This window comes from Carassius gibelio, chromosome B21 (assembly GCF_023724105.1).
Source record: "Carassius gibelio isolate Cgi1373 ecotype wild population from Czech Republic chromosome B21, carGib1.2-hapl.c, whole genome shotgun sequence".
NCBI classification, from domain to species: domain Eukaryota; kingdom Metazoa; phylum Chordata; class Actinopteri; order Cypriniformes; family Cyprinidae; genus Carassius; species Carassius gibelio.
The window spans coordinates 11,873,455-11,889,107 of NC_068416.1; the positions used below are offsets into that span (position 1 = coordinate 11,873,455).

General features: G+C 38.2%; 1 protein-coding gene across 1 annotated transcript in view; it reads right to left on the minus strand.

The window, feature by feature from the left end:
* taok1b (TAO kinase 1b) overlaps nt 1-15,653 on the minus strand; it is a 28,336-nt gene that overhangs the window by 3,772 nt on the left and 8,911 nt on the right. The window contains exons 3-20 of the mRNA XM_052588804.1: nt 13,324-13,561; nt 13,148-13,219; nt 12,522-12,623; nt 11,050-11,095; nt 10,666-10,762; nt 10,202-10,315; nt 10,032-10,123; nt 9,851-9,944; nt 8,492-8,573; nt 8,202-8,369; nt 6,526-6,726; nt 6,252-6,389; nt 5,755-5,991; nt 5,325-5,453; nt 1,834-2,037; nt 868-1,107; nt 569-781; nt 147-329 (exon numbers count right to left, since the gene is read on the minus strand). Coding sequence (XP_052444764.1) covers nt 147-329; nt 569-781; nt 868-1,107; nt 1,834-2,037; nt 5,325-5,453; nt 5,755-5,991; nt 6,252-6,389; nt 6,526-6,726; nt 8,202-8,369; nt 8,492-8,573; nt 9,851-9,944; nt 10,032-10,123; nt 10,202-10,315; nt 10,666-10,762; nt 11,050-11,095; nt 12,522-12,623; nt 13,148-13,219; nt 13,324-13,455 — 2,544 coding nt within the window. The 5' untranslated portion in view covers nt 13,456-13,561. The remainder of the gene's footprint in view (nt 1-146; nt 330-568; nt 782-867; nt 1,108-1,833; nt 2,038-5,324; nt 5,454-5,754; nt 5,992-6,251; nt 6,390-6,525; nt 6,727-8,201; nt 8,370-8,491; nt 8,574-9,850; nt 9,945-10,031; nt 10,124-10,201; nt 10,316-10,665; nt 10,763-11,049; nt 11,096-12,521; nt 12,624-13,147; nt 13,220-13,323; nt 13,562-15,653) is intronic.

Below are 15,653 nucleotides of genomic sequence, written 5' to 3' on the forward strand. Positions count from 1 at the left end.
CTTCCATAATTTGGAGATGATTTGTGTTTCATATTCGTATGAGCTATACCTTTAATTCGTATTCTGGAATGTCAAAAACTCAAACTCTTTAAAACAATATGCTGCGTCCTGTAGTTTCTAGTAGTGGTTTGTATCAGATAACATACCTTCTGCTCAAGAAGAGCCCTCCTCAGCGAAACCCTCTGCTCCAGCTCTTTCCTCTCACGATCGTGCTGTGCATCCGTCTGCATCTTGATCTTGCTCTGATAAGCATTTAGCAACTCCAGCTCCTGCTGCAGCTGCATCTTTAGCACCTGACATGCGGCCTCCTGTGCCTCATCCAATCGCAGCTGAAGGGCAAGACGGGAGTCATAGTTATCTTAAAAATTATGGTGTAAAAAACACAAGAAAGTGAATGCCATTTAAATTAGGAGAACAATTTTTCCACCTCTTGCATTACTTATCCTACAACTGAATATTGTTAAAGTAACTGTTTCAACTCCTTCTGAACCTTGGTTCTAAACTCTTTGATGGCTTATAGGAAGACGTATACATATGCCTACTACTCCGAACATGGCAGGTCACTCACAGCTTGTGTGGAGAGCATGTCATTGATGGAATGGTCGTACTGCTCAGCAAGGATGGCTAATTTCCGGGTCTGTTCCTCCTTTAGTCTCTTCAGCACAGCCTTGTGGTCAGACTTTGGTGTGGTCTCCAGGAGGTGGTTGCGCAGGGCCTTATACTGCCGTGTCTGGATTTTACACGTGTCCTGGAACTGTTTCTTGATCTGCAGCTCTTTAGACTAAAGAGGAGAAAAGTCTTACTGACTCATACACTAGCTAGTACATACTAGTTGTGTAGTTACAAAATCAAGCATAGGCTACATACTTTAAGGCTCTTGGGCTGTTGCCGGACCTCCATTACGTGTTTGCGGCGTAGCTCTCGCTCTCTGCGTTTGTTGTACTCTAGCTGGTTGGTGAGTTCAGTCTGATGCTGCAAGCGGATCAGCTCAGTACGCATCTTCTGGATGGTGCCCAGCTGTCTCACTTCCAGCTCTTGCATGGACTCGTGATGGCGGAGCAGCATGGCATGTTCCAGATCTTTCTGCGTTTGCCGCTTATTTAGCTCCTAGATCAAGAAAACCTTTTTCTTTAGATTTGTTTTCTTTGAAAATAAAAATAAACATGAATGAACATCTCATGCCTCATGTTATCGCTCAATCAGTGTTTTAACCACGGAAAGATGTCAACAAAACAGCTTGTAAACAAAAGGTTATGTAGCATTTCTTTACCTCGGGCAAGTCATCAGTGTCCACAGCTTGTTAGTTCACTAGAGGAATCAAGTCTCGAGAAGAGCATTTTGCTAAATATTAAACTATATACTCATTACAGTTTAATTTACTGTTAGTGATTTATTTAATGTGTGTTTAAATAAATCTGTTATGACAGCCACCGTGTAAATTAATATATTTCAACAAAAATTTTAAGTTAATTTAAAAACTGCATTATGTGTAATTTACGTTTGCGTAATTTTTTTTTTAAGTTGAATGTTGATTTTTACAAAAAAAATATTCATGAATTTAAGTTTCGGCTCAGTTGTTAATTGTAGCCTTATAGTAAAAGGGCTCCCTATAGTTTAGAGCATTAGCTGTGGTATTATTATCCCTAGGAAAATGTTATTGCAATTATATTTAAAGGAGGAGCAATTTGTTCTGTAAACCACTGTTTGATAAAAATAAATTAAAAAAAGCAATTTTTTTAAATCTAGTAACCCCCAAACAAACCCAACCCTTCATGTTTGCATACCATTACAACCCTAGTCATTAGTTATGTCTTAGAGGAAAAGTGAAGTTACCTCGCGTACAAGGTCTTGCTCTACATTGTGTTTTGCAATGAGGATTCGCCGTTTAAAGCGACGACATTCCAGCTCCAGGTACTGCCGCTGTCGACGGAGCAGGTTGGCCTCCTCCTCTGCCTGGTAGTGCTGAAAGTTCTCCTTCTGCTTCGAAAGCCTCTCCTGCTTCTCCTTCTTTGGGGTGGACTGGTTCTCATTTAGTTCCTACACACAGCATGGGAAACATCAATAGGTTGTAAAGGGAAATACAGACATTTTTCCTAACTATCACAATTGCATTTATTTTTGGCCTTATGACAGATTTTCGGAACATACTATACTGTATTCTGAAATGATCTGATTAACTGATATTAGGGTTGCCAACTTCAGAAAATGAAAGAATCTGTGATTCTTTATATAAAAATAGGGGACAAAAAAAAAAGGGACGCTCAAAATATTTTTTTTTTCTTCCATGCTGTAAAAAATGACCGTGAATTTAACAGTAAAAAAACTGTAAAAATTCTACAGTAAAAACCTGTTAAATGGTTAACTGTAAATTCCCCTTGTGTATAAGGCGAAAAACTGTATCGGACAGTACATGTCCATGTCCAGTACATTCCCAGAATTTTTCAGTTTTGTTTATTAGGGTTGTGTGTTACGCCTAATGTTGTTAAATGAATGTTTATTAAATTATTTCAGTTTCATGTGTGTTACCATGATATTGTTTAGTGTTTGTGTGAATGAAACTGTGCACTTCTATATTTCTTAGTATTTAAAAACTGATGGGCTTTGGTTCATCATGTGACTTTCCCATCATCACCTGTATTTGGTGGTTATCAGTGTATTACAAAGGTACAAAAAAGATTTCAGTACTTATAGGTTGGCATATTAACATTATATTATTTATTATTAGCATTATTTAACTGTAAATTTAAGCTAAAACCATAAAACCTAAACTCTTGCTACCATATATTTTACGGTAAAATTTCGGCAACCACAGCTGACGTTTTTTTTATTTTATGTATTTATTTTTTTTACAGTGACTGTCATTTTCGTTGCTACAGTCAGTTTTGTGTATAAAAGGTTCTCAGTAAGAATCACATGTGCTTTGCTTAACCTATGTTCAAATATTCTAAAAATAAAGTTTAGGCCCAATCCCAATTCTATTTTATACCCCTTCCCATTCCCCTACCCCTCCCCCTTCCCCTTGTCCCTTGAAACAGAGGGGGAATATTTTCTCCCCTACCCATTGACACTAAGGATTGGACACCACTACTATGCCATCACACGTTCATCATTTGTCATCTAGCTCTTACAAAACACACATATACTGGTGTGGATTAGAGCCTTTAATTATTGTTTTGTATTAATGTGCTGCTTACTGACACACACATATCAGAAATCGCGCAGCTAAAACATCCAGGAGAAAATAAACTTGCCAACACTGCCCTGTGACTTTTATATTTTCCAGCAACGAGAGGATACAATCGCTGTTTTTAAGTAAACTCACTCTAAAAAGATAAACACACAGACGCGAATACACGCAATTTCCATTTCCCTTTCTCTCTCTCTCTCTCTCTCTCTCTTTCTCTCTCGAATAGGAAATATTTGAGAAAATGGTTTAGCGATTTCTAATTATTGGGGGGGATTAGTCTACGGCAGTTATCGCCCTAATCAGACATATGCTTTGGCACTACCATGTAGTCTGTAATGATATGACATTAGCAAATATTAGCTATTTTTTGCAAAAATTTCTTTGAGTAACATGACCGTTAATATGAACTCACAATTGGATGTAACATAAAACAAATGATAACTTTTCGTTAAAATCTTTATTTATGCCAAAAAAGCTTACATTTATGTATCTTTTTGTTCTCTGTAGCAGCCATGTTGCCGAGATAATTCATAACCCTTCATTTGAAGTGTGGTCCTGAAAAATCTGTTTGAAGGGCTATCTGGCCCTTCCCCTTACCCCTCCAACCTAAAGAGAACACCCCCACCCCTACCCCTTCACATGAACGCGCGAAACGGAGGGGTAGGGGAAACGGGAAGGGCTAAGGGGTAGAATTGGGATTGGGCCTTAATGTCATACAAAAAATGTCATGCATGTTATACACAAAGCATTGGCCTGAGCACATTTTAACACTATAGAATTGTGACTGCACAAGTGGTGTAGTAATTTAGGATGTGAATATACTGTGAAAGGACAATATGGGATAACATTTGAAAGTATAACAACTGAACATCTATGAAACACAAATTTTATTGCAACCATGTAGCTTATGAATTCATGAAAATGAATATTTTTCAATTGAACAGAACTTGGAGTGCATGGGCTGATTTTGATGCTTGAATTAGTTCTTCAATATTAATGTGGTCCAGTTTTAGGAATATGCTAGAAGTTACAATTTTAAAAATGTGTAATTTTGTTTCTCTATTTAACAACATTAACTTAAAGATGTCTTCCCTCAAGTAGATTGCATGTTTTCTTGCCTAGCTGGATGTTGTGCTTATGATCAATAATCACTTTCTTTGCATTCACTCAAACTGATTTGGTGAAATTAAATAGCAGATGGTGAAGTGGATTGCCATTAGCGCGAGTTAAGTGGGAGTCGGATTGGATTGGTTAGGTTTTGTAAACTGAAAATGTAACTTTTTTCAGCACCCATCATTTTACAAGCCCCTGGACGAAAGCTTCTATTTACAATGTGTTTTTGGAGTGCTGAGGAATTTAGCCAATCACAGACATTATCTGTTGAGTTCTTAAACGCAGTGGCCAATCAGAGGTGTTTAAGTCAGTCAGAATCCATTTACCATGCAAAACATTTAAGTTTTTGTTTCAGTACTGAGTACTACACGTTTTGGAATCCTCTCATTATAAGAAAGATTAAGCACAACATAAAAAAGCATTTTACTGTACACTGAAGAAAGCATTACTGATTTTAAACAAACTTTGTTAGATTGTGATAAACTAAGATGAGCGATAAACTTTTTAGTGATCGTAAGGGGAGTACTGGTTCAAGGCTATAATCCGTTCAGAATTTGAATAATGCAGAATTTGTTTTTTTCATGGGAAAAATGTCTAAATATGTAATTTTGATTATCAAAGCCAAATTACATTTGTGGCTGCGTGGAGGCTTTAAATTAATAAACATTCTTTTAAATTCATTAAGCAAAAAACCTCAACATCACTGTTTTTAACGAGATGGTTTTTACTAAAGTACATTTTTACTGTTTTGCTTTAAACGTTTTGAATCAACCTATTAACAAGGTTTTCTCTCCTCCTCTGGAATGTATACGGTCCATTTGTATAACTGTGTAACTGTAAACTGCCTGAACAATAGAGATACATGACATTTTTGTAAAAATTTTTGCCATCATAAATTACACTGTTCAGGCAAAAATTATCTCACAGATCTCATAGGTCAGTTTAGGAGGAATTAAACCAAGATGAAAAATACAATTGGCATATTCGTATATGAGTAAAAAGTAATGCTTGCATATGTGTTTACCTCTTTCAGTTGTTCCTTTCTTAGCTTGTACTCTCGTTTCTGTGACTCCAGGAAGCTACTAAGCTCTTTCTTTTGCTGCGCTTGAATGTGCTGTTGGAATTTCTTCTCATCATTGGCAAATGTCTTGGCCTTCATAAAAAGACAATAAAAAAAATAAATTAAAAAAAATATAAAAAAATAGCTTTGTGCACAGTGCTTTTGTCATGATGAAGCAGACAAAGTAGAAAGCACATCATTCCTTACAATGTCATTTTATGACGTAACATCAAGATTTGTCTTCACTGGAATTGAGGGCCATGGCATAAAGGAAGAGGGAAATACCCAATTCATAAGCAACATTACTTAATGCATCTTTGTCCTGCCTAACAAATGATTACTGATTGTGCTTGGGGTCTAAACAGATTGTGTGACATGTCTTGTGCACACTTACATCTTTTTCTATGGATGCTTGGTTTTTCTTCACAAGTTTCTCCATCTCAGCGGCAAAGCTATTCCTCTGGGCCTCCAGCTCTTTGTCCAGTCTCAGCCTGTGTTCATCCATCTCCGCTTTCAGTTTGTTCTCCAGTGCCATAAGGTGCTTCTGGTGCTGCCGCCTCATGCGCTTGTAACCGGACATCTGCTCCCTCAGCTCAGAATCCTGCTCATGTTCCTGCATCTGGCGTGTCACCTGAAAGAAAGAGGAGGAGGAACACAAGGAAATGGACGGAAAGTAAAGAAGAGGAAATAAAAATAATCAAGAGACGTCTAGTGAATTTTGAACATTACTTAGAATGAACAAAAAAATATTGTGGTGCCATTCAGTTTACACCGTGTCTACACTGAAAGCAACCAATGCCATGGTTCATGGATTACAAATAAGTTATGTAGTTTTGACACGTCTGTAGGGTTGAAAAACACTTCACTACAGGTCCACTGTGACAGGCTCACCAGAGATGCTGTGCGTATGGTGGCAAAGTGCTCGCGGTTGCGGTGGTGTTTGCGCTGTGGGGGCTGTGCGGGTGCTGCCTGGGCTTCTGAGGGACGAGGACGTGTTTCAGGATCCTCAGGATAAACCTCCTCTTCTTCCTGATGGACACAAAAGCAGGATATATATTAGGTATCATGAAGTTCAATGTTCACAGTTACTTACTATACTGTAAATAATCTCAGATTTTTGGCAGAAGATTTCGGAGATGTTTTATCAAGAGGTGTGTAAACGTACAGGCTTCAGGTGAATGACCGAACTATTAGACATAACAGTATGGTCTTTCTCTAGGTCAAGGTCACTCTTGTCATCAGCTGCATCAGGAATGCTGTTCACTGAGCTGCTCTGAGAGCTTGCGCTGATCGACATGCTGGGAATGGACTGATTGCTGCCCACACTGCTCACTGTGCCCGTGCGACCAGGACCGTGCTCTGGCTCCTAAACAGACATACACAAAAACAGCAGTTCAGAGACCAAAGATAATCATAGCGAAATGAAGCGGGATCTAACACTCTCAGAAAAGAAAGGTTTGTAAAGAGTCCATATTGGAACCCTAAAGGTACATGTTAGTACCTTAAGTGAACATATTAGTACCTAAGATTTTTGCCCAAACCCGACTGGACCCGATGGGACGGGTTCGGGCTTAATTTATATCATCTTACGAGGGCTCGAGCCGGGCTCGGGCTCACACTCCGGTTTGCAAGGTAAACAAGCGGTCATGTGATGTGTTTCGATTAGCATGAGAAAGATGCGAAAATGGATGCCGAGTAGGTGTAATGGAGGCTTGCCTATGGCGATTACGTTTTGGTTGCACCAAAAACTAAAGCAAAGTCTGAGGTTTGGAAAAGTTTTGACCATGTTTATAATGAGAATAATGACGCACCATCAGTGAGCGCAGGAACGGCGTGAAGCCATCTACAGTGGATTCAATCATTTTCCTCCACAAAAACATGTAGGCTTAGCCTAATCTCTGTGAGCAAAGGTTTTTCAAATGATAACTAAATATTAATTGAGTCTTAAATGCATAATGTGGACAGAGTATATAGTCATGTTGGCATTATTCTTTTATTAAATGTCAGCTGCTGGCGAAGCAAATCCGTCGGAGCCTTTATCTTAATTTCGTTATTGCCAAATACCCATCTTAATTTAAAATTTATCTTAATTTAATTTGTTGGTTTTTTTAATCGTTTTTATTGGTGTGTTGGTCTATTTATAGGCTAAATGAGCCTTTGTCTATTTAGAGTGAGATGTTATAATGTTAGGCTACAGAGGACTTATTTTATTTCTTTATTCCAACTTCCAAGTGGTCTAGTCTATGTTAGTTATGAATAAATTATGTTAAACAATGTATAAATGACTCATTCTTGACACAAGGAAAAAAAGCTGTGTGCTTGCACACATTTGAATAATGTCGGGCTGTAAACGGGTTCGGGCTTTTAAAAAGCTGTCAATCAAAATTTGTCGGGCTCAGGCCGAAATTTGTTGGGCTCGGGTCCTAACTTTTTAGGCCCGATTACAGCTCTATTAAGAGGTACGAAAGTGTGCCTTTCGAAAAGGTTCCGCCCCAGTGAGCACTTTTGTACCTTTTTTTCTGAGAGTGAAAAGACATTAATTACAAGTTATAAAATCATCATAACAATAAATATCAAAAATGACTTAAATTGATTTGTGGGAATACGCACATAGATTTCACATCATTTGTTTTTTGTTTGACAGCAGCACTCGAGCTGCATAAACTTCAGAAGTTTGTGAAAACCTGATGGTCATATCATCCACCAAGATTTGAGAATATTGTGCTTCATAAGGATCCAAGAACAATTTTAAATTGGACATTTTGAATCCACTGATTTTGACTCCCACTTTATATATTAGCCAATATTAAAACAAGAACTAGGTAAGACTTGAGATCTGACCTCATCTCCCTCCTGGGTCTCAGTGGTCGGCCCATTGTGCGCCTCCTGAAAGAGAATCTTCTTCATTTTGCGGTACTGCAGGTTGTCCAGCTCTCGGACCGCATCTTTTGTCCGCAAAATTAAGTCTACCAGAACTGATTCTGGTCTCTTTCGCAGGACGAAGGCATGCTATAGTTTAAGTAAAGAGTGCAGAATATACGGCTGTTGTAAATATTCAGGTGGATTATTATTTTGACTAACAAACAAAAAGGTTATTTAAATGTGCTGATAAATCAGTGCAAAGAAAACACCTGCAACAGATCCTCAGAGTGTGGTCTGTCTTGGGGAATTTTCTGAAGGCAAGAGTCAACAAAATTTCTAAAATAATCCGTCCTGAGGAAAGAAATGATACAGCATGTAAATCAACTAATGCCTGCTCATTAATGGAGAAATTGTCAATAATATACATCTTCATGCATTTCTTCTAAAATAATAGTTTTAAAAATAAGGATTTTATAAGACCTTTTTAAGATCAAGTAAAGCAAATTTAAGCAATAAATTAAAGGACTGTAATACGTTAATATGTTCTCTAAATTAAAATGTCTAGATGCACACAATCTGTTCTATAAGCAACACTTATAAGTTTGAAGAAAATATAGCTTCCTACCAATCTCCATTACTTTTTAATTAATCAAAAAAAAAATAAACAAATTAATAAATTCCATGTCATGGTACTGTCGTAAATGCGTGTCATGGAAGAGAAGAAATTGTTGAATATAGTCCTTCTTTTGGTTATCTTTGCACACAAAAAGTATTCTAGTAGCTTCATAAAATTAAGTTTGAACCACTGATGTCACATGGACTATTTTAATGATTTCCTTACTACCTTTCTGTGCCTTAAACGTGGTAGTTCCATTGCTGTCTATGCAGGGTCAGAAAGCTCTCAGATTTCATCAAAATCCATCATGTTAATTTGTGTTCTGAAGAGGAACGAAGGTCTTGTGGGTTTGGAATGAAATGAGTGAATACTCACCCTCCTGTTGTTCCAAGCCCATAAGACCTTTGTAAATCTTCAGAACACAAATTAAGATATTTCTGATTAAATCCGAGAGCTCAGAGACTCTCTAGACAGCAACATAACTGCAATGTTCCCAGTTCCAGAAATGTAGGACATCGGTAAAATAGTCCATGTGACATCAGAGGTTCAACCGTAATTTTATGAATCTACGAGAATAGTGTTCATGCACAAATAAAAAAAATTACATTAAAAAAACTATATTTAACAATTCTTCATCCTGTCTGCAGCGCAAGCCGCCATTATAGAGAGAGTATCACATCACATTCGCTGGCTTCTGGTTTATGTAAACAACAGTTGTGCATGGCGCTACTGGGTCTGAGAGCTCTCGGGTTTAATAAAAAATCTCTAACAGGTCTTACAGGTTTGGAACGACATGAGGATGAGTAATTAATGACAGAATTTTCAATTTTGGGTAAACTACCCCTTTGAATCAGAAACTTGATTAAAACAGTTTTCTTAATTCTTGTATACTTGCTATCCAAATGAAAAACAGGCAAAGAAAATACATATAAGAAATAATCACCCCAATTTTTTATTTACTATCAAGCCATAATGCAAACTGCTATTTTTGTGTATATACTAGTGGACTCACCATTCACTTGACTGCAGCATAGGGCTCTCATTCTGTGCTATGTGGTATAAGGCACTCATCGCATTCATGTTAAACAGAGGAGGTTTCCTTTCCGCTACAGCAAAAGGGAGAAGCAAAAGTAAGACTGACTTGAAAGTGAAAGATGCACAATTCATTTTAAAATGAGCAGAACTTCTGTCACCTAGTTCTATGCAGGTGATCCCAAGAGACCAGATGTCAACCTTTCCATCATACTGTCCCTCGTCCATGGCTAAAATTACTTCAGGGGCCATCCTTAAAGGACGTGGCCATGTTAGTAACCAGTCTATGTGAATGGAATCATTATTACTCGGATATAACCAGTGTGCTTACCAATATGGTGTCCCCACAAAAGAGTTGGCTGGAGAGGCAATGGAGGCAGAACCGAAATCTGCCAGTTTGACTTGTCCAGGCTCGGTCAGCAGGATGTTCCCAGCTTTGATATCCCTGAGTGAAGAACATGACATACACAACAGTCAAAATTAGAGGTAGTTTTCCTCGAGTCCAAAGGCAGTGTCTTAATAATTGTTCAATATCTGTGTGACTTTGTAACTAGAAGTCTTTTAGAATTCATTCAAATGAATTGGATGTTACGAGCTCTATGTTGGTGAATTGGAATAAAGAGGCCTGTATGTTTGTTGTCTCCTGCATTTAATTCATTTAATTTTTGCAAAAACAGTTAGCAGAACCAGTGTCATAAAATCATTTGGTTCTAGTGGAACTTGTTCTTGATTCCTAACTTAATGAGCTTAATGAGCAAGTGCTCACTATGTAAAATCATCAAAAAACCCACAAACCTGTGAATCATGTTATGAGAATGGAGGTATGCAAGGCCCTGCAAAGCACCATGGGTAATTGCTGCAATCTCAATTTCCTGAAGGGGCTTCTTGTGAACTAAGCAAAAATTACAAAGATGAATGTTCTTCAAACTGATAATCAATTAGTGAAAATAATGCATTTGACGGAAACGTTCATCTAAAGTGATGCGCACACTGTATTCAGAAAACAAATTTTTTCAGTTCATGCATTCCCTAGGAGTCAAACCCATAACTTGGTGTTGCTAGTGGCATATTCTACTGTTTTAAAAATAAAACGCATAAATATTTGCAATAAGTAAAACCCATATTTTGGATAAAATATTTATAATGCTTCCAAATGAAAGTAAATGTTTAGTGTCTTACCTTCAAGAAGGTCAGAGGCAGAGCCCAAACAGTACTCCATGACAAGCTAAAGAGATGAAAAGAGATTACAGAAATTATTTATTTATTTACCTTTTAATGCCATGCAAGAATCAAGGCTATTTTCATGGCGATCTCTAAATAATTTTTACAAAGTATACAATTACAATCCAATAAAATATGCTTTATAGTCATTTTAGTTTGACAAGTAAGAAATGATGGTGATTCTTCACCTTTTAATAAATATCCATGTGCAAATCTTGTATGACCTAAAAGACACCTTGTAAAAACAACTTGGTCATACCAAGATTTAAAAGGTCAGATATTGTACAACTTTACAGAGTTTTCTTTTAGGTTTTGACATCCTTAAGAATATATATTTGTGGTGTAAGTACCAAAAAACATCTCATGATATTTTTACAGCTCCTTTCTCAAGAGGTCTGCTAAGAACAGGTTGATTTTGGCCTGTCTAATTAATCTCTTCTGACTGGCCTGTTTTTTTCTAAGTGACGCACGACCAAACCAACCACTAGGGTCAACCGACCACAGCGCTAGCTGTTAGGCAGCAAAACAAAGGGGAAACTGGAGGCGGCCCATTCAAACCAGCGCAGATTCGGCTACGTAAGGAGCTTAAAATATCATCTTGATTTGATGTTAGGTGCCAGAATCAACGTAATACAACCTCAAATTTGTAATTTGATCGCATATCTGCTGCCACAGCCAGTCAAAAAAACAAAGACAGCTGTGGTTAAAAGCGATAAAACAAGTGGACTGGTAAGAAACGATCATCAAAAATGCTCGTCTTCATTGCACACAAATTATAAAAGATTCAATAAAGTTATGTTTTTTGTTGTTATGGACAAGTCTACAGCTTTCTTGCCATATATTTCTAACGAAAAATGTCTGTGTGCATGTGTACTAAAAAAATTAACAATTTATCTATACATGTTAGATGTGATCCACCTCATAGTAACAATCCTGTCAGATTGTCCATCCTTTGAGAGTATAACCTTACAGGTCTGCCGATCTGGTTTCGTGGTTTAGGTTAATCTTTTCGACATGTTTAAGTGTTGTTGTTGCTCAGTGCTCAGCAATGGCATGGACGTGATGTTGTTTGGGGGTTTGACAAAAGTAGAGTGGGACGTTGGGCGGTGCTCGTTGTTCTGATGACAGCTTTTTACAAAAGTCTCAACGCTTAGTGAAAAGTCACAGCTACTTTATACAGGCTGTGTGCACTTTACTGTGGACGGACATGAATTATCATCATCAGTTATCATGAAAAAATCCAGGAAATTTATGTTTTAACAGTATGGGAACGTTAAAATTATTTAAAAAAATTATTCTTACACTAGGATTTGTTTCATATAGCTTGTTTTCACAGAAATGAAATAGTTAGTTTATATACTCATTGCCATGTTATACCAAAGAGTGAAAGCAAGAATAAAGAATTTAGAAAAGAAAGAGAGAGATCTTACCCAAGCCGTGTGTTCCCGCAGGTAGCATCCTTTATACTCTATGCTGTTTGGGTGTTGTATTCTCTGGAGGAACTTGACTTCCTTAATGATATCCTGCCATTTCTAAGTAAAGACAAAACAGCATTAAATCATACAGCCTTCTTTCAAATGAGCCAGAAAAGACTACAATGAATTTCCAATTTTCCACCAGATCACTGCATCCACTGCTGACGTGAGCAGACAGGACATACTGACTTACTAGTACAGGTCCTGAAAAGGAAAGTCAGTCCTAAAAGCTTCTGAAGGATTCTTTGAAAGAGATTACGTGTAATCCGATTACTGCTAATCTGAAATTACAAAGGAAACGCTGCCACCAGCTAAAGTATGAATGGCTGTGGTGCCTCACTTCAATCTGTGGGGTTACACAAGACTTAAGGTGACTTCAGCAATTGTCTTTATTTTGCTCAATTTTACTGTGCCAAGTCATTATTTAAGAGCCAAGCCACAGTTGTGAATGTGGAAAAGTCAAGTCCATTGGACAAGAGATATAATGCAATCACTCTGCCCATCCTTTAGAAGTAAAAGCTTAATCCACAACCAAACTGTTGCATGACTATGTAATGACTGTGGAATGTAGGAAAACTGACCTCATTAGTCTGTTTCCCACTATAGGACATCTTTTTAATGGCCACCACCTCTGCGGTCCGCACATCCCGTGCCTAAACAAGATTCACATCAGATTTCAGAATTTAGTCTCCCAAACCTCTCATTATGTTCTTTTGCAAAATGATGAGTCCTATTCACTGCAACATTTGATACATACAAAATACACTGCACCAAAACTGCCATGACCGATCTCACGAAGGTCTGTGAAGAGCTTCTCGGGGTCCTCCTTAAAGAACAGTTCTGAAATCTCAGGGTCCTTCAGGCTCCCTGCCCGGCTGGTGACGGGCATGCTGCGAGCCGGAGGACGCGCCGCGCTCGCAGGGGACTATCTGGCCGTGTGACTGTGCCCCGCTGGTTACTCATCTGCCAGAGGGAGGCAGTGTATGCATAGGGACCTGAGAGGGAACAAATAAATAAATGTCAACATATGTAATAGGGATTTCACTATATCAATTTCACTACAATATTACAGTATAGTGGGCTTGACATTAATACACAATAACCATATCTGGCTTTCTGCAGTTTGGGGTGTCTAGCACACCATCTGTTCAGAGAATCCAAAACATCGCACACTGGTGAGCTACCTTTTCTCAGGTAGGCCTTTTTTTATTTTTATAAAGAGTTAAGCCCTGTTTATGGGTGGTGTTAGCACAGTGGATAAGACACATGCCTTTGATGCGAGAGACCCGGGTTCGAATCCACTGTGAGACACCAATGTGTCCCTGAGTAAGACACTTAACCCCTAGTTGCTCCAGAGGCGTGCGACCTCTGACATAAATAGCAATTTTTAAGTCACTTTGGATAAAAGTGTCAGCTAAATGAATAAATGTAAATGTTTATTTTAAGCAGAAACTCGTCTGCTTTCAATTCTCCGGCTCATGATAACAGGATGGATTCTGCTTGAATGTTAGTGTTTGTATTGTTCATCAGATGGAAAAAATCTTTTTGAAAGTGATTCCAACTATATTGTTTCTCTGTGCCTATACCCTTATAGTTGTGGTGTCGACTTCTTTAAAGATGTGATGTCTTAGAAGAGATGTCATATGATGCGATTTCAAGTTTTCCTTTTTCTTCGGAGTGTTGCAAACTGTTCATGAATAGAGAAGATTCCTGAAGAGGCAAAGACTAAAGTCTCAAACCCAAAGTGATATTCTTTATTAAAGAATTTCCATATTTCACTGCGTTTTTCCCTCAACTTAGATTAGTTGATACATACATCTCCTGTCTCAGTGTGTGCACTCAATTGCTGTAGTGCATGGCGCTACTATGCTAGCGTTTAGCTTAGCACCATTAATTCCTTAGGATCCAAACAGGGATGAATTTAGAACATACCAAAAACGTCCATGTTTTTTAAAGACTGTTACATGTGTAGTTACACGAGCAAGTATGGTGACAAAATAAAAAGTGGCGATTTCCTACGATAAAAAATTACAAAATACGGTTTGCAAAATTACTAAAGATTCTTAGAACACTAGGGGGCCTTACACACTGAGATTCCGGATAATACACGAATAATGTGTGCCGGCAATTGTTCCCAGATCGTTAGATTTTGGTTCATTCACACTGCCAGTGAGGTGCTAACTGATCTTTGCTTCATTACAGTTGGCACATAAATATTCTTTGCGAACATTGATCTGCCTTCAAAACACCCGGTAAAAGAGGTTGCACAATAATGTGTGTCATCACTATGACACACCCTTTACGGCATTGGTTCTGGCTTTTGTTCACACTCACTCGTTCCAGGACTGAACTCGGCAATGTTGCAATTTTCCGGGACCGACGTGCAGTGTGAAAGGTGTAGCCTATATACTAACATATAATGCAGCGTTTCGACCGCAGGAACTTTACCCAAGAACTAGGGACTTTGGCCTGGTACTCGGTGTGTTTCCACCGCAGGAACCAGGAGCTAAATAAAGTTCTGGGTAAAAAAAATGTCCCTCAGAAAGTCCCTGCTGGCGAGGTGGAACTTTTTCAAATTTCCAGAACTTTCGGGGGCCGGACTTGGGCGCTAAACATGCTGATTGGTTGAGTTCACGCAACATTGGTTGAGTTCAACCACCATTTATTCGGATCAACATTTTCAAAATATTACTGTTATTGTGTCATGAAATGTAATTTTAAAAGTATTTCAGGTGAGAATGTAGTTGTTTAAAACTCAAATCTTTATAAAGACAGCGCCTATTTAAAAATGTGTTTTGCCGATCTCAGAGACGGTCAGCTCCACGCAATCAGCGAGAGCTCAGTGATCATCTATCCGCCGAGAAGCAGCCTCACCTCGGCTAGACCTTCTGATATGTGCCGCTGTCTATTTAGTGGTTAAACATAAAATATAATTCAGCTGCGGGGTAAATCTAAAAGGTTTTCTTTGGTCTGTATTCAATTTATCTATATGTTAGATTTTGCAGATATGCAGATTTTCCTTGCGCTTTGGACTTTGAACCCTGGCACCACGAGCTCATGCATTGTTGAATTGGAAGCAATCCAATT